Genomic DNA, 23,919 nt, shown 5'->3' on the forward strand with positions numbered 1-23,919 from the left:
ATGCTTTTCTCCGGTTTGATCTCCAAATTCTGTCTCAGCTCAGAGTGAAATTTGGGGAGGTATCGTAATTCCCTTCCATAGGTCAAAATGTTATTTATATCTTTACTATATAAAAAATTTAAGTAGAAAATCCACCAATGCTCCAATAAGTATTTTTAAAAAAAATAAAGAAGAGTGCCAAAAATACAGTTGGCTTTGAAACAAGAGACAAATTACTCTATCTGACTAGTAATCCAAGGTAGCATTTTTGTCTATCAACTTAGCAATTTTTATTAATGAGAATTTACAATAAAAAGGAGATTATGTTAAAACATATAAAGTGTCCCAAAAAATGTATACACACTTTAACAGCTGATAACTCACTTAATTTTCACTCCTTTTCAGGCTTAACTGATTTGAAATAATGGGTGAAGCCAGACTAGGCTTTGAACAAAAAAACTTTATCCTAAAGTATCACTAGACAAAATATAAAGTTTATGGTATGAAACCAGCAACAGTCAATGAATTGAGGGCACACGAATACCGAACGAAATGATTCTTGATGTTTGTGATTCCATTGCTTCGTGTTATTAGCAGTACCAGAATGATCATCAGTCTGAAAACAGGCATTGACAAAAATAAATTATTCATTTCTGCAGATTCTTTTAAATTTTGAAAATGAGCTGTATGTTAATAAACACTGACTTTATAATCATTCAAAGTGTGTATACATTTTTGGGACACCCTGTAGAGTCTTAAACATCACAGTTGATGACATAATTGGCAGTATGAAACAAGAACTTTTTAAAAGTTGTATGCTTTAATGCTGAAATTGCACTTTTGAAAATACATCCTAACAAAATATCTGTAAGAGGCAGAAAACGGGTTTTTCAAAACAGATATTAATTACACCACTATTTACAGTAAATATATACTAGAAATCTCCTACCATAATATGTAAAAGTAAGGAAGAGTAAACTCAAGTATGGCCCATTTACCTAATGGAATATTATGTGGAATAATCCATATTAAAGAAATATTATATGGCCTTTAAAGACTCTGCTATAAAACAAAACATGCTATAATTTTAAGAAAAACAATAGACACATGCTTGAAACTAACTTGAAAAATAAACTAGTCCTTGAAGGAAATATGCTCAAATTATTAGTGACTTATTTTTCTTTCTATTTTCTAAATTTAGCTGGTATGTATAACTTTTTAAATGGGAAAATAAAACAGGTAACTTATATAAACCAGGGCTTATCACAGACCTCACAGTTTGCTTACTATACATTACCTGAGAATTTTATCTAAGCCCTAAATAATAATGTCAATGAAAATATTTTGAGTGCTTACAATGTTCCCGGCACTGTAATGAGTGTTTTATGGGTTTTATCTGATCTTCACAACAACTTTATGAGGTAAGTATATTTTTGTCCCCTATTATAAGTGAGAGAAATTAGGCTTACATTAACAAGATAACTCATACAGTTTGTGTGTGCTACACCAAGATTTGAAATTACATTTGATGATCAAATATAGTTACTTAATTTCCATGTTATATTGCTTCCTGTTTAACATCTGCCATTTATTTCCTCAGCCTGTGCAAATTCTCTGTTTTCTCTCTGCTGTGTGCTTAATGAGATGAATGACTATGTGTTTTGAGAGTTAACCCTGCCCTTGTTGTGGGCAACAAATCTAGATTACTCTTCATATTCTACATCCTGCTTCTTTCCAGATTAAGGGAGAATAATATTTTTGTCTATTTACCTCTTGCACCTTCTCAATCGTATCTCCCTTTTTTTTTAATGTATTTTGTATCCGTCAAACAGTTCAAGTGTCTAAGTTTTGTGTCCTGGCTATTGACTTTATATTTATATCCTAAAAAATCCGATTTGAAGATACAAGAGGTTTTCTAGTCTTCTTTCCCACCAGTGGAGGAATCCTGATAGGTACCATTTGTATAACTGTAAAGATTCTAATGAATCTTCTCTCAGGATCTGATGAAAAGCTGAAATCTTACTGTAATCCTTGGGCCTACATTTTCCCTCAGTAGCTTCACTGAACAAACCTTGGAATAGATTTCAACCTGTGGGCTCTTGCTTAAGAGGAGGGATCCTCGGATCATTCAACTGTGATTCCCTGCTCAGAGCAGTCAAGTCATGCAGCCAATCAATGCAGCCAGAACAGGACTGAGGAAAGAGAGAGAATGGAAGAAAGAGGTAACTTCCCTAAAGAAACAAAGAGATGTCCATGCTCTGTGAAAGTAGAGATTCCGGTATTTGGCCTCACTCCAAATAATGAGGTCCCCACAACCTCCAGCTGCTTCTGACTTCCTATTCATTACTATATCTCCATTAAACCCTCCTGCCTACTTCCATATGCCTAAGAGCATGGTCAAACAGACAATTTAATAAAATGTGTATCTCTTGCTCCCAAATTCCTCACTGTGTCCCACCAAAGTCCAACATATTCATATTCTATTTCTGTCTTTTCTACCCTTCCCACTGCCCTATGATTTTTATTTTTAAAAAGTCGTCTAAAGACTTGTATGCCAATATTCATAGCAGCACTATTTACAATAGTCAAAAGGTGGAAATAACCCAAGTGTTCATCAACAGCTGAACAGATAAGCATAATGTGGTATACACGTATAATGGAATATTGCTCAACCATAAAAAAGGAACAAAATTCTGATACATGCTACAAGATGGATGAACTCTGAGAACATTATGTCAAGTGAAATAAGCAAAACACAAAAGGACAAATATTGTATGACTCCATTTATGTAAGGTATAAAAATCAGCAAATTCATAGAGACAGAAAGCTGAATAGAGGTTACCAGGGGCTAAAGGGAGGGGAGGATGAAGAGTTACTATTTAATGGGTACAGAATTTCAGTTTGGGTGATGAAAAGTTGTAGAAATGAATAGTGGTGATGGTTGTACAAAAATGTGAATATACTTAACCCCACTGGGTTGTATACTTTAAAAAAATTGAAATAAATTAAAATGTTAAATGATAAATTTTATGTTATATGTTTTACTACAATACTTACCAAAGAAATAATAAACTATTTCCTTATCAATGTTATGTCAAGAACATGTTGAAATGGTTGTACTAGTATTTTGGATATATTAGACTAAAGAAAATATATTATTTAAAGTTTTTTTCTTTATTGATTAAGGTATTACATATGGTCCTTATCGCCCCATTGGTCCCCCCCAACCCCCCACTCATGCCCTCACCCCTCTATTGTCTGTGTCCATTGGTTAGGCCTATATGCTTGTATATAAGTCCTTTGGTTGATCTCTCCCCCTTACCCCCACCCTCCCCCACCTTCCCTCTGAGGTTTGACAGTCTGTTTCATGCTTTTCTGTCACTGGATCTGTTTTTGTTCATCAGTTTATGTTGTTCATTATATTCCACAAATGAGTGAGATCATGTGATCTTTATCTTTCTCTGACTGGCTTATTTCACTTAGCATAATGCTCTCAGGTTCCATCCATGCTGTTGCAAATGGTAAGGATTCCTTCTTTTTTACCGCAGGTAGTATAGTAGCCTAGAAGGGATGATATTTAATCCCTTGCATTACTGGGAGACATAGCCCTGGGATGGGATTTGGGAGCTCTGAGCTATTATTTCTTTCCTGCCACTAGGTGAGTGACCTTATCTGATGGATGTAATCTCTGAGCATTAAGAAGCCATGAAGAGTTCCTAAGTGCCTATAAGGCTGAAACCCTTCAGGGACCCCTTCCCTGAGGCCACACCTGCTGTTTTCCCAAACATGGTACCAACTCAATCTCCTACTCCCTGAATCTACCACTTAAGGCTCTTTCCAAAAACCAATCCTGCTCTCAAAGATTGGGGATTGCGCACCCCAGGAGTAGTCACAGGCTCTCTAAAAGGAAGCCCAGTCCAACAGAAAGAGCAGACAGTTCTGTGACTTTGAAGTCAATTCACCTTCTGTGAGGCTTGTTATCCTCATCTGTTTATTAGGGATGATAACGGTACTTACCCATCAGTGTTTTATGAGAATTGTGTACAATCATCCATGTAAAATACTTGGGATAGTATTTAGTACAAAGTATGTAGTCAATAAGTATTCATTATTATTACTTCCATGGAGGAGGCAAGTAATAATCCCTGCCTGACAGGATATTGGAAGAATAGAAATGTGTGTTCTGATATAACAAGCAAGCCACACAGTTTGTTTTTAAATCACTCATTGAGTCACATTAACCTGGGAGTGTGGAACTTAAAAACTGGCCTTTCCTCTCTTCCACCCCCCCCCACCCCCCCACCCCCCACCCCGGGTCTTACACACACCAATACCAGGTCTGAGGTTGGGGGATGGGGAAAAGGAAGGGAGTAGTATGGTGGATGAAAGAGGTGGGATTTAAATAGGATTGAAATGACTGATCTTATGCACTAGAGGATGAAGACCAACAGAAAGGTCATAGTTTTTAAAGCTGTTCCAGAAAAACGTCACTGTATTTCTAGAAGATGACAAACTAAAGTGGGATATGGCCATTGTTTATTCCTTGTTCACAGGAACTAGGGTTCTGAGAGAGTGTTTGCCTTCTGGTTCCCATTGGTCAGGAAGAGCTTCCAGGAGGATACCCTCTGGGTGCTTGAGAGCTGAGTTAACTAATAGAGGTGGTCCCAGGCAGGCAGCCGCTGTGCTGCTGTGAGAGAACTCTGGGACTCAGGCAATTGCTCATCAGAGTGAGTATATCTTTCCCAGTGAAAAAGTGTCTCCAGGGACTGAAGACCAAAAAAACACTGTCCCGTTCCCAGCCATGTTTATGTTGGCCTGGTCAGTGAAGGGCACTAGTTTAGGTAGCCAAGTCCCCTTGAGAGTCAGAGTCTGAGTGAGATTGCCCCATAAGTAGAACAGTACATCCCCCAGTAATTTCATTGAGGCTTCCATCTCAGTAGTATATCATTTATCCCAAACTGGATTAACAAAAAATAAGGCCAGAACATATTTTTTGTTGTTGTTTCTAGTAAGAGAGCTCTCCCCAGCCTTTTTTATAATTGAAGGCAAGATTTACTCTCAGTATATGTTTATGACCAGAGATTACCAGCATCACATTTTTGAGTTTCTTTCCCACAATGATCACCACCAATTCTTTAGCTGGTGCCAAAAGTCATGCCTAGTAGTCATTTCTTTGATGTCATTCAATGTTAAATATTCAAAAATCATTTCAGTGTCCCAGGCCCTGTAAAAGGCGAAGAGAATCCAAAAATAAAGAATAGACGGTATTGTAGTGAGTGTTGTGGACGAAAGGGACCACATGCTAACCTGACAAGCTCAGGGAAGGCCTGCATGGCAGTCTTGCAAACTCAGAGACCTAAATAAAGTAACTGATAGGTCCTCCCTTCCCCCAACTGGTGGGCGGAGTATGATGTAACCTGCAGCCCGGAAATACCTGAGCGACTAACCATGGACCTTATATGGACTATACATTGGACCACCAATCCACACCTGCCAAATACCCTAAACCCTTGTTCCTATATGGACCATAAATTAAGCCACCAATCAGCGTGCACCGAGTACAATAAGCCCCCGTTCCTTCCCATTCTGCCTCTCAAAAGGCGTGCCTACCTCTGCACGTGCTGCTGTTCTCCCCTTGGGAGACAGCCCGGCAGGTCCTTCTCCTCTAATAAAGCCTGTAGTTCTGGTTTTCGGCCTCTGTCTGATCTTTCAGTAACCATAAAGGATGGTCTGAAATTAAACTTTAAATAAAAGCAGTTATGGTGGGCAGTTATGTCCTAGGCCAGTATCTTCACTGACAAGGTCAACCTTTACATTAACTGAGCCTATCTGTCTTTTTGCATCTATGATAACACACCCTTGAAATGTCTGGGTAACTTGTAACTTCTGGCCCCCAAATGTGTTGGGCTCCAGGACAGATACCACAAATTCCTTCATTATCATGTTAATTGTTCCTGCACCCACCTAAGTATGTGTCCATCATTTTACTTTTTATCCAATCCCAGGGGTTTCCCCACTTTGCTTTCTCCCGCCTCTCTAGTCTATCACCAATGGATTTCATGTAATTCACCCACATCCCTTTCCTTTGATTGCAATGTATAAATACAAATGTAACCCGCCATTCTCCAGAGCATTACTTCAATTCCTTGAGGTTCTGCTTCCCAGCATATGTCAACAGTTTGGCTCAAATAAACTCACAAAAAATCTTTACAGGTTTCAATAGTTTTTTTGCGTTAACAGTGTCAAATAGAATCCAAAAGATGAGATAATAAGTGTTAGCAAGGGTATGGAGAAAAGGAAACCCTGTGTACTGTTGGTGAGAATGTCACTGGAGAAACCACTGTAGAAAATATGGAAGGTCCTCAAAAAACAAAAAAAAACCGTATGATCCAGCAATCCCAGCTTTGTCTGGGTATATATCCAAAGGAACTGAAATCATTATCTCAAAGAGATATCTATACTCCCATATTAAGTGCAGCATTATTCACAACAGCCCAGATATTGGAAACCACCTAAGTGTCTGTCGATAAACAAATGGATAAAGCAAATGTGATATATGTGTTATACAGTAGTCAGCCTTAAAAACAAAAAAGGAAATCCTGCCATTTACGACCAGATAAATGAATCTGAAAGACATTGTGTTAAGTAAAATGAACCAAACAGAAAAAGACAAATACTGCATGGTATCACTTCCATGTGGAATACGTCTCTGCCTCAGATGAGTCCAGCAGTCTTCCACTCCTCCTGCAGGAGCGGGATCTCCTTCGCACATGGTCTAAGTGTAACTGGACAATCAATGGGTCAGGGCTGCCTGTCACTACTTGAGCCAATTGAGCAGAGACAGGGTTGAACCGTATATGAGCGCTTATTCCAATAATGCCAGCAGCATGGGTAAGCAGCTGTTCATCCACAAAATCTGCTCTTCCCCCCTCCCTCCACCATAAATCAGCTGCTTATATTGGTTAGAAGGAGGAAGATTACATGGGGAAGGACGTAAAAGGGATAAGAATGGGTATGCAAAATGGGCAGTTTACAGGCAATGTGGGCTGGGAGTTTGCAAAGACCTACAGGTATGCAAAGGGCTGGGGGATTCAAAGGGCTGATGACTCTGGTTTCTGCAACAAGGTTGTTAATCTTTCCATCATAACAGGCAGTCCCTGGATGTGGAGGAGGGGCTGAATTTCCAGGTGAGCTTCCAGGTCCCAGCCAGGTTGGAATGAGCTTTCTTTCATCAGAACAAAACAATTAGTTATAAGATAAAAAAAAATTCTAAGGATCTAATGTTTAATGTGATTATGAGAGTTAATAAATCAATATTGTATAATTGAAATTTGCTGAGAATAGAACTTAAATAGTCTCAGAAAATAAAGATAAATATGTGAAGTGATGAATATGTAATTGACTCAGTCGTGGGAATCTTTTCACAGTGTATATGTATATGAAATCATCATATTGTACACTTTAAGTATATTACAACTTTACTTCTTACTTATACTTTAAGTATATTACAACTTTATTTCTTACTTATACCTCAATACATGCATAAATTAACTCAAAATTGATCACTGACCTAAATGTAAAAAAAATGTTTAATGTGAGTATAAATTTAAAACTTTTAGAAAAACATGGGAGAAAATCTTCAGGATCCAAGGCAAAGCTTTCTTAGTATTGACACCAAAAGCATAATTTATTTAAGAAAATTTTCATAAATTGAGCTTCATTACGATTAAAACCTGTTGCTATATCGAGATTCAATTAAGAGGATGAACAGACAACCTACAGAGTGGGAGAATATATATATATACAAAATTTCCCTTAAGAGGGAAAAAGTAGACAGGCTGGACCCCGTTCAGCTGGGAAAGTGCAATCAAAGTCGAAGGGAAGTCAAATGGGTCCATAGAAAACAGCTCCAGGTCAATGACCTTAGTCCAAATTGATTTATGAAACATCTGAGGCCACAGCTATTTTTGGGGTGAAGAAAGAACAGAGACAGGCCTTGTATGTGGTGAGAAATAGAACAAGAATTAGAACCCATGTCTGACTGGCTCTGTAGTTCTGATGAGGAAAATAAGACTTTCTTTTTTTTTTTTTTTTTTTTTTTTGGTGGTGGCCTAGCAGCCTGACTCTGTACCTAGTTAATGAGTATCCCTAATGCACTATCTTGTTAGCCTATAATCAAGTCACTGCCCCTTCCTTAATTATCTGGTCTTGCAAGAACTGTTTACCTAAATACTCACATTTTACAGAGGCCATAAACCATGAACCATACACAACCCCCAGAGGGGGTTATCAGCGCTGGTGCCAGGCCAGGCCTTTAGGTGTGGTCTCACGGCTCCCATCACAGGGCTTTTTGCAAAGCCCTCAAAAGGTCTGGAAGTCTTATGCATATTTGGGAGACAAAGAAACCAAAGGGTATAAAGAGAAAGTTTTCTCCATATTGTCTTGCTCAGGATTTGAAAACAGGCTCCCCTGAGTCATGGTACTAGTGCATCTGGAAATAAATGGGTTTATCCTGAATCTTGGAGTACTCCTGAGTATTTTTTGGTTGCCTGGTAAATTCTGTAACAGTTCATGTTCTTTTCACTGTCCATGCCCCGCCCCCCGCCCCACCCCCACCCCCCCACCTGCCTGATTCATTAGGTCAGTCCTAGGCTAGAAGTGTGGGCACAATCTTTGTCAGCCAAGTCTGGAGCTATAAGCCCAGGGTCCTGGTGTCTGTACCAGAATCCTGGTGTCTGTACCAGAATGAGAGCTGAGTTTTTAGAACAGTGTCTGTGGGCCTTTCAGAAGTCTGCTCCCTCTCTACGTCCTCTAGGAAGCCTTCCCTGACTCCCTCAGCCTGGGTTAGGCCAACACTTCTAGGCTCCCAACACATCACTCTATATCCCTACCCACTGCAAAGACTGGGAACTCCTGTAGGACTCGTCCTGAAGCCTCACCAGGAATGTTGTCGTGGAAAGATTTTAAATGCAGATGGGCCTTTGAAGCTGATAATCTCTGAATATCATCATTTAAACCTCATGGGGTATTACAGAGTCTATGATTCTGTCTCTCTTTTGCACTTAGTGTTTACTTCCTCTACACAATTCCCCTGATTCCAAAGACTCCCCAACTTTTTTATTCCCCAGGAACCTGAGTGGAGTGTTTCCTCTGTGGCCCAAACCTCGCCTTCCCTGAAGATTGGGCACTGCTGCTAAGGCGTCTCTGTGCTCTGAGATAAAACAGTCCTCCGCCACAAAGACATCCTGGACTTCTGCAGCATGTGGAGTGGCAGAGCAGCCCGGGAAACAGCCAGGGTGAGTAACTGGGGCCCCAACACACCTGCCTCTTCACTTCTTAGATGGGTGACTGCTGGCACCTTAGCCACAGATGGAGATATCAGTGGGCAGGTCTGGAAATAATGCAGAGAAGAAGAAAAATCAGTCTTGGACAATAAAAGAGACAGTGGTCTCATCCCTTGCTTGAAAAAAAAGGGCCTGAGGAGGCTGCCTAGCTGCAGTTCAGAGAGTTACAGGTCAGAGATGAACTGGAATCCCAGACCACATTTCTGGGGAGAGAAGAGAAGGAGTGGATGAGACAATGTGTCAAGTCCTCTTCCCATCTGGCATTATCATCAGGTTTTTTTTTATTTTATTTATTTTTGTTGACACTATTACAGATGTCCCTATTTCCACCCCCTTTCCCACCTCCACACATCCCTCACATCCCCCTTCCCTCTGGCCACCACCTCACTATTGTCTGTGTCTGCGTTATGCATATATGTTCTTTGGCTAATCCCTTCACCTTCCCCTTCCCGTCGGACAGCTATCAGTCTGTTCCTTGTATCCAGGCATCTGTTTCTATTTTGTTCATCATTTTATTTTGTTCATTAGATTCCAGATTATTTTTATACTTTAATATCAAAAAAATTTAATTTGGTTAATCATTTCCTTATTTAGGAAAGTTTTGGACAGGCTCTTTCCTGAATAATTCTTTATTTCCAAAAGTATTTTCACATATCTGTAACTTCTTTTATCCCTTTGAGTTTTTACAAAATACATCTGCTCAAATTCTGTTGGCCTTCTCTGCTTGCTGCTCATCTTTGAATGGGGTGAGTTCCACCAGAGCTTCATATTTGCTCAAAATAGTATCTGAGAGAGAAGGAATGGAGGATGCAGAATTGATACTACGGGCAAATTTATTTCCTTTTAAAGTCTTCAACCAGAATATGCATAATCCTCTGCTCTAGAAGCAACCCACACATACCTAAATTAAAAGAAAAGAAAAAAAAAAGTCATTCCTACCTTCAGAGCAAGCCCATGACATTGGCTAAATATGGCATAACTGTACACCCCAGTGTTCAGACTTAAACTCTTTTTGCTCACAGACCTATTTTTGGTGGTTGCTAAAGAAATCTCTGCTAAAAGGTATTTGGTGGCGGTTTCTCCTATGTTCTTTTATTAATTTATGTGTGAAGAAATCAGTGTTTCACACTATGAAATGATACTTTTATAGTCAATAAGTTAAAATGTAGTTATTAACTAGCTTGCTTTTAGATGCAGTATTCTGTTATATTAAATACATTGGGTAACACTGGTTAATAACATCAGATAAATTCCAGATGTAAAACTTTATAATACAGTGTCAGTATATTCCATTATGAGCTAACCATCTCAAGTCCTTCCATCATCCTATATTTGACCCATTTTACCTTCTTCATCCTGCCCACACCCCTCTTCCCCTCTGGTAACCATCATTCTATTGTCAGAACCTATGAATTTGTTTGTTTGTTATTTGTCCATTTGTTGCATTATGATTTATATCCCAAATTGGGGATGGGGGGAGTGGGGGAGACAAGAATCATAAGATTGCAGTATATTTTTAAATCTATACATTTTATATTTGGTATTGTCTCTGAACCCAGTCACCTAATATTAGAATTGGGGTGTTTCCATTAATTTTGTCATATCTCCTTATTTTTCTGCCCAGTTTCAGGTCACATCTTTCTAGAGTTAATCTGTCCTCCAAAGATGCTTCATTCCAAGTCTTATGTCAACATCTCCTTCTTCCAGCCAGCTTCCTTCCTGATGATTGGCATCCCAGGGCTGGAGGCCGCTCATGGCTGGATCTCCATTCCCTTCTCCTGCATGTACACTGCGGCCCTCACTGGAAACTGCCTCATCCTCCTGGCTGTGAGGAGGACTCCCCGCCTGCACCAGCCCATGTACTACTTCCTGTCCATGCTGGCCCTCACTGATGTGGGTCTCACCTTGTCCACAATGCCCACCACCCTGGCTGTGCTCTGGTTTGACCATCGTCTCATCGCCTTCAATGCCTGCCTGGTGCAGATGTTCTTCCTCCACTCCTTCTCTGTGGTGGAGTCCTCGGTGCTCCTGGCCATGTCATTTGACCGCTTTGTGGCCATCTCCAACCCCCTGCGCTATGCAGCTGTCCTCACAAACAATGTCATCATCAGAATTGGACTGGCCATTGTGGCTAGAGCCACTGTGTCCCTATTCCCAGTACCCTTCTTACTGAAGCGACTGAACTTTTGCCCTGGCAAGATGCTCCTGTCCCATTCATTCTGTTTCCATGCAGATGTCATGAAAAAGGCCTGTGCTGACATTACTGTGAACATCCTTTATGGGCTGTATGTAGTTCTATCCACGGTGGGTGTAGACTCCCTGCTTATTGTGCTATCTTATACCCTGATTCTTCATACAGTGATTGGTTTGGCTTCTCCCAAAGAACGCATTCGGGCCCTCAACACTTGTGTTTCTCATATCTTAGCTGTTCTGGTTTTCTACATCCCAGTCATAGGTGTATCCATGATCCACCGCTTTGGAAGGCACCTGCCTCAAATTGTGCATGCTCTTATTGCCTATGTGTACCTGGTAGTGCCCCCTGTGCTTAACCCCATCATCTACAGTGTGAAATCCAAGCCCATCAGGGAGGCCATGCTCAGAGTGCTGAGGGAGAAGGGACAAGGCTGATGAGACCAAGAATCAGCCACGGAGCCTGAGGAAAACATGGCCAAACAGTCATATCTTATGTCCAGAAAACCCTTGTTTAGAGCCTTGACCTAGATGCATAATCAGGAGTATGGCAGGCAAATGGAAACCCTTAGACTGACGGGTGAAGAACAGTCTTGATTCTTTCCTTCACGCATTAATTTCCGCTATTTTATTCAGTGTTTACTTGTGTACGAATCTGTGCTCATTACTAGATATATTAAAATGAACTGTGCACGATCTCTCCCCTTCTTTGGAGGACAGAGGGTTGTAAATACACAACTAAAACCAAGTGGAATGTCGCTGCAATAGGTACACCCTAAGTGCTGGAGGAACCTCAAAGAGCATTTACTGCTTTGTTGAGAGGAAACAAAAAGGAAACAGGTAAGAAGGAGGCTGAAAGGTGAGAAGCAGTTAGTCACGCAGAAAAGGTGGGCAAGGGGAAGGCACACCTAGTAAAGGGGGAGATACTGAGGTGTGGAATTATTTGGTTTGCTTGCTTAAAGGTGAGTAGGCATATGTGGCTCAGAATTTGTGTGAGTCTTGGAGGAAGAACAGGAGATGAGCTAAGTATGATGGGCAGTGGTGAGACTTCTTGGGTCTTTCAGACCTGATTGAAACATTTGTCCTTTGTTCTCTGTTTATAAGCCAGGCCTAGCCGGTTTGACTCAATGGGTAGACGATCAGCCTATAAATCTAAGGCATGCAGGTTCAATTCCTATCAAGGGCACCTACCTCAGTTGCAGGCTCTTCCCCTGCCCCAGCCCTGTCCAGGGCACATTCAAGAGGCAACAAATCAATGTGCTCTCTATCTTTCCCTCTCTCATCCACACTCTCTAAAAATCAATAGAAAAATATTCTTCTGTAAGGATTTAAAATATATATAGAAGCCAGGCATGGAAATGCTATCACATTGCAAAATGTTGCACCAGTTTAACTGGGTATATTGGATTGAAAAGGTAAAAGTGGAAGAGAAAAAGAATGCAAGTAAAACATTTTGGGAATTGTTTTGTAAGAGTCTAGAAAAAGAAGACAATGGAAGCTAAAATTATGAGTGTCACCTGTAATGGAAAAAATGTAGATTTTTTTTTAATTGTATCTCTGTATTTCCTTATAACTCTCCTTGGCAACACACATAGCCCACACATTCCCATTGCTCAGAAAAACATAAACACAGAGCCTCCTTTGTGACCTGTAGCTCAGACATCCCTGGGGAGCAGCAACTCAGTAAGGCATCCAGCCAGTGGTATAAAGGTAGCATCTTAGTTGCAGGGTTATCTTGGGCTCCTTCAGAATGTGGACAGGCAGAGAGGCCTATGACAACAAGCAAGGTGAGTAACTTGAGGCTCAGGCACAGTCACATTTATAATATTTAGAAGAATGGGGTCCAGGTTAGTGAGTCTGACATCCCCTCTCTGTCAGCTGCTGCCAGGTGCAGGATGGGATGGGGGATGAGCAGGTGGCAGAAGCTGGAAGAGAGGTAAGGAGGTCTATTTAGGGCTGTAGACTTCCATGGATGTCAGGACTGTGGTCCCAGGAAAAGGAATAGGAAGTGAAGAAGGCTACTTTCCTGAAGCACAGAGATTTCTCAAGTCAGATAATTATCAGAAACCCAGACTCTGTGTCCAAGCAAATTACTACCCCTTTGTTTCTCTAATTGGGGCCACAGTATGAGGGTATTTTAAGATCCCATCCAACATAACATCTTGCCGGTGGCCTGAATGCTTGGTGTCTCAACTCTCACTATGAGATTGTCCTTTAATTCTTCCAATTAAGAAGAGCCTTTTAGAAAAGCATTTGGCTTATATGTATTTAAAAAATAACTACCACCATATAGCATTAGATAGTACCTCCATCATATTACATATTTACTATTTCTGATTTGTGAAAAAAGAAAAGTAATTGGCTTGGGGTAAAGAGAGCATGACTGTTTCTAGGTATCTTAACTTTCCCAGACACACCCACTCACAAGGTAACAGAATCATAGAGTAGGAAAATAGAAATGATTTCATTCCTGGGGGAAACCTACAATTTTTAAATATCTTTGACCTTTTATTGTCCTGGAGATAATAATATAAGGCCAAACTTAATCTGATTTCCAGGTTTAAGTGAGTGCTTTGGGACTTCACAGGAATCAGAAAACATGGCAATCCATTTATGCTACCAAAATGGGCATTTTAGTAAAAACACACACCAAAAAAAAACCTGTCTTTTTATCACAAAGAATCCCTTCCCAATGCCAGGCCCCTCATAACACTGTAATAGTCACAAAACATAAAAAGGAAAGAGCCATCATCTGGATACCAGGGAAAAATTAGCTTGATTGTATAAGGGTTGTCCCTCATTTGGGGCAACTTGTCTTAAATTGTAGTTTATAATTTTACTCTTGTGAGCTCTAAGGTTCTTTTAATATTCAGCTTAATTTAGCATTTGGATCCTTCCAACACAGCCAAGAGCAATAGATCACACAAATATCCAACAGTTCATTGGACCTAGAGACCAACTAGACAAGTTCTAACCTAAGGGATTGAGGATTTGTGAATTACTCAATAATAGATAAATCAATACAGAATAAAAGAAAAAGAATTGTGATATTCAACCCAGGTAAAAATCAATCCTCATATTTCTGCAAGTTATATAGAGGGGGCAGAATTCACCTGCTATTCTGATTTAAACTACCAATAACAGGGAGTATTTCCTGATTGGTCCTATGAAAACCCAAATAAGATTGGATAAAAGTAAATATCACTTGTATTAATCTGAAGGAGCCAGTGATCTTTATTATATACAAACAACATAGTATAAATTATGAACACACATATGCATCTAAGAGATTCTGTACTATGGGTAGGGATGGAAGGGAACTAGATTAAAGAGTAGGGAGTTTTTATTCAGCTCTTCATTTCCTTGTTCATTCATTGATAGTAACTGAAAAAAAAAGAGGACAGAAATTATGAAATCATCAAAATGAAAAAAATGAGATTTAATGAGGTTTCTGAAGAAATGTGATTTGGATTAGTACAAATAAATGGTAAAAATGAGAAGATGAATAGCACGATGACTGGCTCTGTAGGAAGAACTCAAAAGCTCACTATGACGGATGGGTATACAGGAGATTTTTAGATAAAAAGGAAGGGGTTTTATTTGGAGGGCCTCAAGTCATGTCACCATGGAACATGAGAAGAGAACAAGCTCATTCAGATCATCTGGTCCAACCAGCTCCACACTTTACAAATCTCCAGCATCTAGTACTGTCCATGGCCAATACAGGCAGTAGAAGACTTCAAAGTGATTAAGCCAAATAGGACTTAATTCTGATTTTGAATTTTCAAACAAACAACCAAAAATGAGAAGTCTAATATCTGGAACATAAGAGATATTCAATGACTGATAAATTAACAAATGTATTTGCCCAGCATCAAACACTAAAATTAGAACAGACCCCATTGATCACTATAGGTGCCTGCATTTATGTCTTTGATTCATGTTTTCAGTTGGTGTCTGTAGAAATTCTAACTTTGGGTCCTTGGCCCTGCAGCTGTGGCCCTCCAGCTAGAGCCGATGTCAATGCTGAGGGATTTACAGGGATGCACATTCAAGGGCAAATTAAGGCCTCAATTGAGTGTGGGAAGGGGCTGAACAAAGCGTTTGCAGGTATTGTAAAGGTTGTGGGGAATGCTACATAAATGGAGTGAGGGGTGATTCCTAAAAAAGTAATGTGTAGCCTGGGTTACACTGGCATCCAGTGACCCTGGCTGATATTCTCTGGGCAAGGCATATTTAGACAGCATATTTTTTAAATTTGTATTTATTTATTTGAGAAAGAGAGAGCCACTACGAGGGGCGTGGCGGGGGACAGTGATCTGTTGTTTCACGTATTTATGCACTAATTGGTTGCTATTTCTATGAGTCCTTACAGGGAATCAAACCATGGTGTATCCGAATGATGCTCTAACCAACTGAGCTACCCAGCTAGGGCTGAACCCATATATTTAAGTGTCTTCAGTGACCTGGTGAAAATCAACTGTCTCTTCATTTACCAAAACTTACCTAGTACTTATTCTCATTTTCATCCTGGGACTTTATCATTACTGGGACTTGACTAAAAGAGAATGTCCAGGGTTTGTACTCATCCCCTCAAACACAAAAAGATCTGAAGTTCTAATAAACTGGTCCAAGGGAAAGCTCTCACCCTATGGTGGGCTACATAATTTCTCTCCTTTCACATTAGCTAAAATATTTCCCTTCTCTGTCAGCAAGGCAATTGTAAGACAACAATGAGAAGCTATGTGAAAGCACTTAGGAACACTGCAAAATGCAGCATTAATAAAACAACAGGAACGACCAAGACAAAGACTATGACCATGATGATGATGATGATGATGATGATGATGATGATGATGGTGTTGATGATCATTTAGAAAGTACTATGTATATTAAAGTATATTAATAAACATCACTTTATTTATTGAAGACTCTGCATGGTAAGGTGTAAACCTTACACTTAGAAACAACTAAAATCTAAATCCATTTCAGTCATTCATTTTCTGGTAATCATGAAGAAGTTAAACTATACCCTACATTCTGTATTTGTTTTGAAGACATATGCGCTAATGTATCAATGTTCTTAGAACTACTCATAATGCAAAGTAAGAACTGAGAAATAGTAAATAATTAATTTAAAAGCCTATACAGTATAAATAAATGTTTTCCTGACAAGTGCCCTGTCAGTGTCTTTTCTCTGCCCAGATTGAGGAGGTCACATCTTTCTGGAGAACTCTTCTGCCTTCCAAGGATGCTCTCTTCCCAATCCTATGTCAACATCTCCTTCTTCCAGCCAGCTTCCTTCCTGATGGTTGGCATCCCAGGGCTGGAGGCCGCTCATGGCTGGATCTCCATTCCCTTCTCCTGCATGTACACTGTGGCCCTCACTGGAAACTGCCTCATCCTCCTGGCTGTGAGGAGGACTCCCAGCCTGCACCAGCCCATGTACTACTTCCTGTCCATGCTGGCCCTCACTGATGTGGGTCTCACCTTGTCCACAATGCCCACCACCCTGGCTGTGCTCTGGTTTGAACATCGTCTCATCGCCTTCAATGCCTGCCTGGTGCAGATGTTCTTCCTCCACTCCTTCTCTGTGGTGGAGTCCTCGGTGCTCCTGGCCATGTCATTTGACCGCTTTGTGGCCATCTCCAACCCCCTGCGCTATGCAGCTGTCCTCACAAACAACGTCATCATCAGAATTGGACTGGCCATTGTGGCCCGTGCTACGCTATCTCTCTTCCCAGTGCCATTCCTGCTTAAACGTTTGAACTTCTGCCCTAACAAGATCCTCTTATCCCACTCATTCTGTTTTCATCCTGATGTAATGAGAAGAGCCTGTGCTGATATCACCATCAACATCTGCTATGGACTTTATGTGGTTGTGTCCACTGGGGGCATAGACTCCCTGCTCATCATCCTGTCCTACTCTCTCATCTTGCGCACAGTCCTTGGGCTGGCCTCTCCCCGGGAGCGCATTCGGGCCCTCAACACCTGTGTCTCACACATCCTTGCTGTCTTTGTCTTCTTCATCCCAGTCATCACCATGTCCATGATCCATCGTTTTGGAAGGCACCTGCCTCAAATTGTGCATGCTCTTATTGCCTATGTGTACCTGGTAGTGCCCCCTGTACTTAACCCCATCATCTACAGTGTGAAATCCAAGCCCATCAGGGAGGCCATGCTCAGAGTGCTGAGGGAGAAAGGGCAAGGCTGATGAAACCAGGAATCAGCCTCGGAGCCTGAGGAAAACATGGCCAATCAGTCATATCTTACGTCCAGAAAGTCCTTGTTTTGAGCCTTGACCCAGATACATAATCAGGAGTATGGCAGGCAAATGGAAACCTTTAGACTGACGGGTGAAGAACAGTCTTTTTTTTTTTTTTTAATTTATTAAGATATTACATATGTGTACCCTCTACCCCCCCCCCCCCCGCTCATCCCCTCACCCCCCCGTTGTCCGTGTCCATTGGTTAGTCCTATATGCTTGCATATAAGTCCTTTGGTTGATCCTTCCCCCTTGCCCCCACCCTCCCCTACCTTCCCTCCAAGGCCAGACAGTCCAATCAATGCCTCTCCGTCTCTGGATCAGTCCTTGTTCATCAGTTTATGTTGTTCATTATATTCCACAAATAAGTGAGATCTTGTGGTATTTATCCGCTCTCCAGTTCCATCGATGCTGTGGCAAATGGTAAGAGTTCCTTTTTCTTTTTCCTCTTCTTAAAGAATACCTTTCAGCATTTCATATAATGCTGGTTTGGTGGTGATGAACTCCTTTAGCTTTTCCTTATCTGTGAAGCTCTTTATCTGACCTTCAATTCTGAATGATAGCTTTGCTGGATAAAGTAATCTTGGTTGTAGGTTCTTGCTATTCATCACTTTGAATATTTCTTGCCACTCTCTTCTGGCCTGCATGGTTTCTGTTGAGAAATCAGCTGACAGTCGGATGGGTACTCCCTTGTAGGTAACTGACTGTCTTTCTCTTGCTGCTTTTAAGATTCTCTCCTTATCTTTTGCTCTTGGCATTTTAATTATGATGTGTCTTGGTGTGGTCCTCTTTGGATTCCTTTTGTTTGGGGTTCTCTGCGCTTCTTGGACTTGTAGGTCCATTTCTTTCACCAGGTGGGGGAAGTTTTCTGTCATTATTTCTTCAAAAAGGTTTTCAATATCTTGCCCTCTCTCTCCTTCTGGTACCCCTATAATTCTGATGTTGGTACGCTTGAAGTTGTCCCAGAGGTTCCTTACACTATCTTCATACTTTTTGAATCTCTTTTCTTTTTTCTTTTTCGGTTGGGTATTTTTTGTTTCTTTGTATTTCAAATCTTTGACTTGATTCTTGGGATCCTCTTGTCTGCTGTTGGATCTCTGTAAAATATTCTTTATTTCAGTCAGTGTATGCTTAATTTCCAGTTGGTCCTTTTTCATGTCCTCAATGGTCTCACTATACTCCTTGAGGGATTCATTAAATTTATCGGCGGTTTCCATAAAATTCTTGACAAACCTTATAAACGTGGCCTTGAACTCTATATCCAGTCGTCTGTCCTCCTCCGTTTCTGACAATTGTGACCTGTTTCTCTGTCTCCGCATTTTGGCTGCTTCCCTGTGTTGATAGAGTGGCCCTGCGCGCCAGGTGTCCTGTAGGGCCCAGTAGCTCATCCTCCCCAGTTACCTGGGGTTGACACTCTTGGTGTACTCTTGGTGCCTTGGTTGATGTAGGATCACTGGGAGGAATTGACCTCCAGGCCAATTGGCTGTGGGAAGCAGCTGTGTCTGAAGTGGGAGAATGGTCCCCCTCTGACCACTGGGTACAGTGGCTCCTGGATCTAAGGAGGTGCTAATTCAGCCCCTGCCTGAGGCCTCACAGCCGGGCCACGAAGAGGCTCAGCTGTGAAGCAATGCAAGCCGCTGCGGGGCCTTGGGCCTTCTCTTGGAAGTTCCGGGTCTGGCTGGCCCGGCTGCAGTTAGGTAATTATCAGGTTGCAAAGGGCCGGGGCATTCACATGCAAAAGCCTCTGCCACAGCCTGGGTGGGGCGGGGTCTCAGGGAGTCAAAAGGACGGAGAAAGAAGCAATGGCTGATTCTCCGCGCCCGGAGTCGCGCGTCTCAGTGTCCCGGTAATGGCTGCAAGCACCTCTGAGGGAAATCTGCCCTCAAGTTCGCCCGCTGCCGCCTGACAGAGCAGCCTCTCCCCGTATGTGTCCTGGGTCCCCAGAGACTTCCCAGAACCGGAGATCAGAGCAGTCGGGAGCTTGTGATTCAAAAAGACAGCCGCGTCCTCAGGTGCCACCCCCTTTCTGCGCGCGCGCGAGCCGCCGCCGTACCTCTGCACTCAGCCTCCGCAGCTCCTCTGGCTCTCAGCGTGCTTTTCTTGTCTTCTAGTTGTAGAAATTACACTCAGCCAGCCTTCCTGTTTTTCTGGACGATGTTTGCTCCGTCCTTTGGGATAATTTTCAATTGCTGTGGGAGGCGACTATTTCCCGGTGTTTATCTATGCCGCCATCTTAGTTTCTCCATCTGAAGAACAGTCTTGATTCTTTTCTTCACTCATTAATTTCAGCTATTTTATTCAGTGTTTACTTGTGTAAGAATCTATGCTCATTATTAGATATATTAAAATGAAATGTGCATGATCTCTCTTCTTCTTTTGAGGATAGAGGTTTGTAAATACACAACTAAAACCACATGTAATAGGGCTCGATAGGTATACACTAAGTGCTGGAGGAACCTCAAAGAGAGTTTACTGCTTTGCTTAGAGGAAAACAGAAAGGAATCAGGTAAGAAGGAGGTGAAAGGTAAGGAGGAGTAAGTCAGGCAGAAAAGGTGGGCAAGGGGAAGGCATACCTAATAAAGGGAAACAATTTAAAAGAAAAACACCAAGAAGAAGTATGCTATTATTTGGTTTGCTTACATAAAGGTGAGTAGGCTTATGTGACTCAGAATTTGTGTTAGTCTTGGAGGAAGAACAGGAAATGAGCTAAGGAAGATGGGAGGGGTGAGATTTCTTGAATCTTTCAGAACTCATTGAAATATTTGTCCTTTGTTCTTTGTTTAAAAGTCAGCCGTGGTCTGCACGGTATGGCTCAGTGGTTGCATGGCAACCTATGAACCAGAAAGTCATGGTTGAAGCCCCAGTTGGGGTTGTGCAGGAGGCAGCCAATCAATGATCCTCACTCATCATTGATTTCTCTCTCCCTCTCTCTCTCTCTCTCCTGCTCTTAAATCAACAAAAATATATATAAATAATAATAATAAAAGTCAGCCATGGAAAGGCTATCAAATTGTAAAATGTTGCACCACCTTAACTTCGTTTATTATTTTGAAAAGGTGAACGTGGAGGAGAAAAAGAGTGCAAAGAAAATGTTTTGGAAGTTCTTGTAAGAGTCTAAAAAGAAGAGAATGGAAGCTAAAATTATCATTGTCACAAGTAATTAAAAAAATGTAGATTTTTTAAATTATATTTCTGATTTCCTTATAACTCTCCTTGGCAACACACGTAGCCCACACATTCCCATTGCTCAGAAAAATATAAGCACAGAGCCTCCTTTGTGACCTGTAGCTCAGACATCCCTGGGGAGCAGCAGCTCACTAAGGCATCCAGCCAGTGCTATAAAGGTAACATCTTAGTTGCAGAGTTTTCTTGGGCTCCTTCAGAATGTGGACAGGCAGAGAGGGCTGTGACAACGAGCAGGGTGAGTAACTTGAGGCCCAGGCACAATCTCATCTATATTATTTAGAAGAGTGGGGTCCAGGTTAGTGAGTCTAACATCCCCTCTCTGTCAGCTGCTGCCAGGTGCAGGATGGGATGGGGGATGAGCAGATGGAAGAAGCTGGAAGAAAAATAAGGAAGTCTACTTAAAGCCATGGATGTCAGGTCTATGGCCCCAGAAAAGGGAATAGGAAGTGAAGAAGGCTACTTTCCTGAAGCACAGAGATTGCTCCAGTCAGATAATTATCAGAAACCCAGACTCTGTGTCCAAGCAAATTACTACCCCTTTGTTTCTCTAATTGGGGCCACAGTATGAGGGTATTTTAAGATCCCATCCAACATAACATCTTGCCGGTGGCCTGAATGCTTGGTGTCTCAACTCTCACTTTGAGATTGTCCTTTAATTCTTCCAATTAAGAAGAGCCTTTTAGAAAAGCATTTGGCTTATATGTATATTAAAAACAATTACCACTGTAGCAACAGATTACACCTCTGTCATATCACATATTTACCATTTCCTTTTTGTGTGGAAAAAGAAAGAAAAGTATTTGGTTTGTGGTAAAGAGAGCATGGTGGATTCAACCTTTTGTTTATAGGCAACTTGACTTTCCCAGACACCCAGTCACAAGGTAACAGAATCTTAGAGTGGTAGAACAGAAATGATTTTATCCTAGAGGGAAAGCTATAATTTTTAAATAGCTTTGACCTTTTATTGTCCTGGAGATAATAATATAAGGCCAAACTTAATCTGATTTCCAGGTTTAAGTGAGTGCTTTGTTATTTCACAGGAATCAGAAAACATGGCAATCCAACTGTGCTACCAAAATGGGCATTTTAGTACAAACAGACACCAAAACAACAACAAAAAAAACCCTGTCCTTTCACCATACATAATCCCTTCCCAATGTCACCCCTCAACACTGTAATAGTCACAAAACATAAAAAGGAAAGAGCCATCATCTGGATACCAGGGAAAAATTAGCTTGATTGTATAAGGGTTGTCCCTCATTGGGGGCAACTTGTCTTCAATTGTAATTTATAATTTTACTCTTGTGAGCTCTAAGGTTCTTTTAATATTCAGCTTAATTTAGCATTTGGATCCTTCCAACACAGCCAAGAGCAATAGATCACACAAATATCCAACAGTTCATTGGACCTAGAGACCAACTAGACAAGTTCTAACCTAAGGGATTGAGGATTTGTGAATTACTCAATAATAGATAAATCAATACAGAATAAAAGAAAAAGAATTGTGATACTCATCCCAGGTAAAAATTAATCCTCATATTTCTGCAAGTTATGTAGAGAGGGCAGAATTCACCTGCTATTCTGATTTAAACTGCCAATAACAGGGAGTATTTCCTGGATTGGTCCTATGGAAACCCTAGTAAAATTGGATAAAAATAGCCCTAACCGGTTTCGCTCAGTGGATAGAGCGTCGGCCTGGGGACTGCAAGGTCCCAGGTTCGATTCAGGTCAAGGGCATGTACCTTGGTTGCAGGCACATCCCCAGTAGGGGGTGTGTAGGAGGCAGCTGGTCGATGTTTCTCTTTCATTGATGTTTTAACTCTCTCCCTTCCTCTCTGTAAAAAATCAATAACATATATTTTTAAAAAAAATAAATATAAATTGTATTAATCTGAAGGAGCCACTGGTCTTTATTATATACAAACTATATATACAAACTAATTGTGAATAAACATATACATCTAAGAGATGCTGTATTAAGGGTTGGGATGAAAGGGAACTAGATTAAAGAGTAACTAGTTTTCATTCAGTTCTTTGTTTCCTTGTTCACTCATTCATAGTAACTGAAAAAAAAGAGAACAGAAATTTTGAAATCATCAAAATGAAAAAAAAATGAGATTGAATGAGGTTTCTGAAGAAATGTGATTTGAATTAGTAAAATAAATAGTAAAAATTAGGAGATAATTATCACAATGCTTGGCTCTGCAGGAAGAACTCAAAAGCTCACTATGGCAGAGGGGCAAACCAAAGATTTTTCAAAAAATAGGAAGGGGTTTTATTTGGAGGGCCCCAAATCATGTCACCATGGAACATGAGAAGAGAACAAGCTCATTCAGATCATCTGGTCCAACCAGCTCCACACTTTACAAATATCCAGCATCTAGTACCGTCCATGGCCAATACAAGCAGTATAAGACTTCACAGTGTTTAAGCCAAATAGACCTGAATTTAAATATTGAATTTTCAAACAAAAAAAAATAAGAAATCTAATATCTGGAACATAAGAGATATGTAATGACTTATAACTCCATAAATGTTTACTGTTTGCTCAGCAACAAACACTAAAATTAGAACAGACCCCACTGAACACTATAGGTGCCTACATTTATGTCTTTGATTCGTGTTTTCAGTTGGTATCTATAGAAATGCTAACGTTTGGTCCTTGGCCCTGCAGCTGTGGCCCTCCAGCTAGAGCAGATGTCAGTGCTGAGTATTTACAGGGATGCACATTCAAGGGCAAGTCAAGGCCTCAAGATGGGTGTGGGAAGGGGCTGAACAAAGCATTTCGCTGCTATTGCAAAGGTTGTGGGGAATGCTACATAAATGGAATGAGGGGTTGATTCCTCAAAAAGCACTGTGTAGCCTGGGTTACCCTGGCATCCAGTGACCCTGGCTGATATTCTCTGGGCAAGGCATGTTTAGAATCCATATTTTAAAATTTTTATTATTGACTTG

General features: G+C 40.9%; 2 protein-coding genes across 2 annotated transcripts; both read left to right on the forward strand.

Moving 5' to 3' along the window:
* Positions 1-10,988: 10,988 nt before the first annotated feature.
* On the forward strand, positions 10,989-11,951 carry LOC308524065 (olfactory receptor 51I2-like; the record flags this gene model as incomplete). Its single annotated transcript, XM_081098218.1, has 1 exon — positions 10,989-11,951. One exon carries the CDS (start codon positions 10,989-10,991, stop codon positions 11,949-11,951), a length of 963 nt encoding a protein of 320 aa, XP_080954344.1.
* Positions 11,952-16,739: 4,788 nt separating this feature from the next.
* LOC308524149 (olfactory receptor 51I2-like) lies at positions 16,740-17,727 on the forward strand (the record flags this gene model as incomplete). Its single annotated transcript, XM_081098298.1, has 1 exon — positions 16,740-17,727. The coding sequence occupies exon 1, from the start codon at positions 16,765-16,767 to the stop codon at positions 17,725-17,727; it is 963 nt and encodes a 320-aa protein (XP_080954424.1). The 5' UTR covers positions 16,740-16,764.
* Positions 17,728-23,919: the final 6,192 nt, after the last annotated feature.

This window comes from Myotis nattereri (genome assembly GCF_964212035.1).
Source record: "Myotis nattereri genome assembly, chromosome: 9".
Lineage (NCBI taxonomy): Eukaryota > Metazoa > Chordata > Mammalia > Chiroptera > Vespertilionidae > Myotis > Myotis nattereri.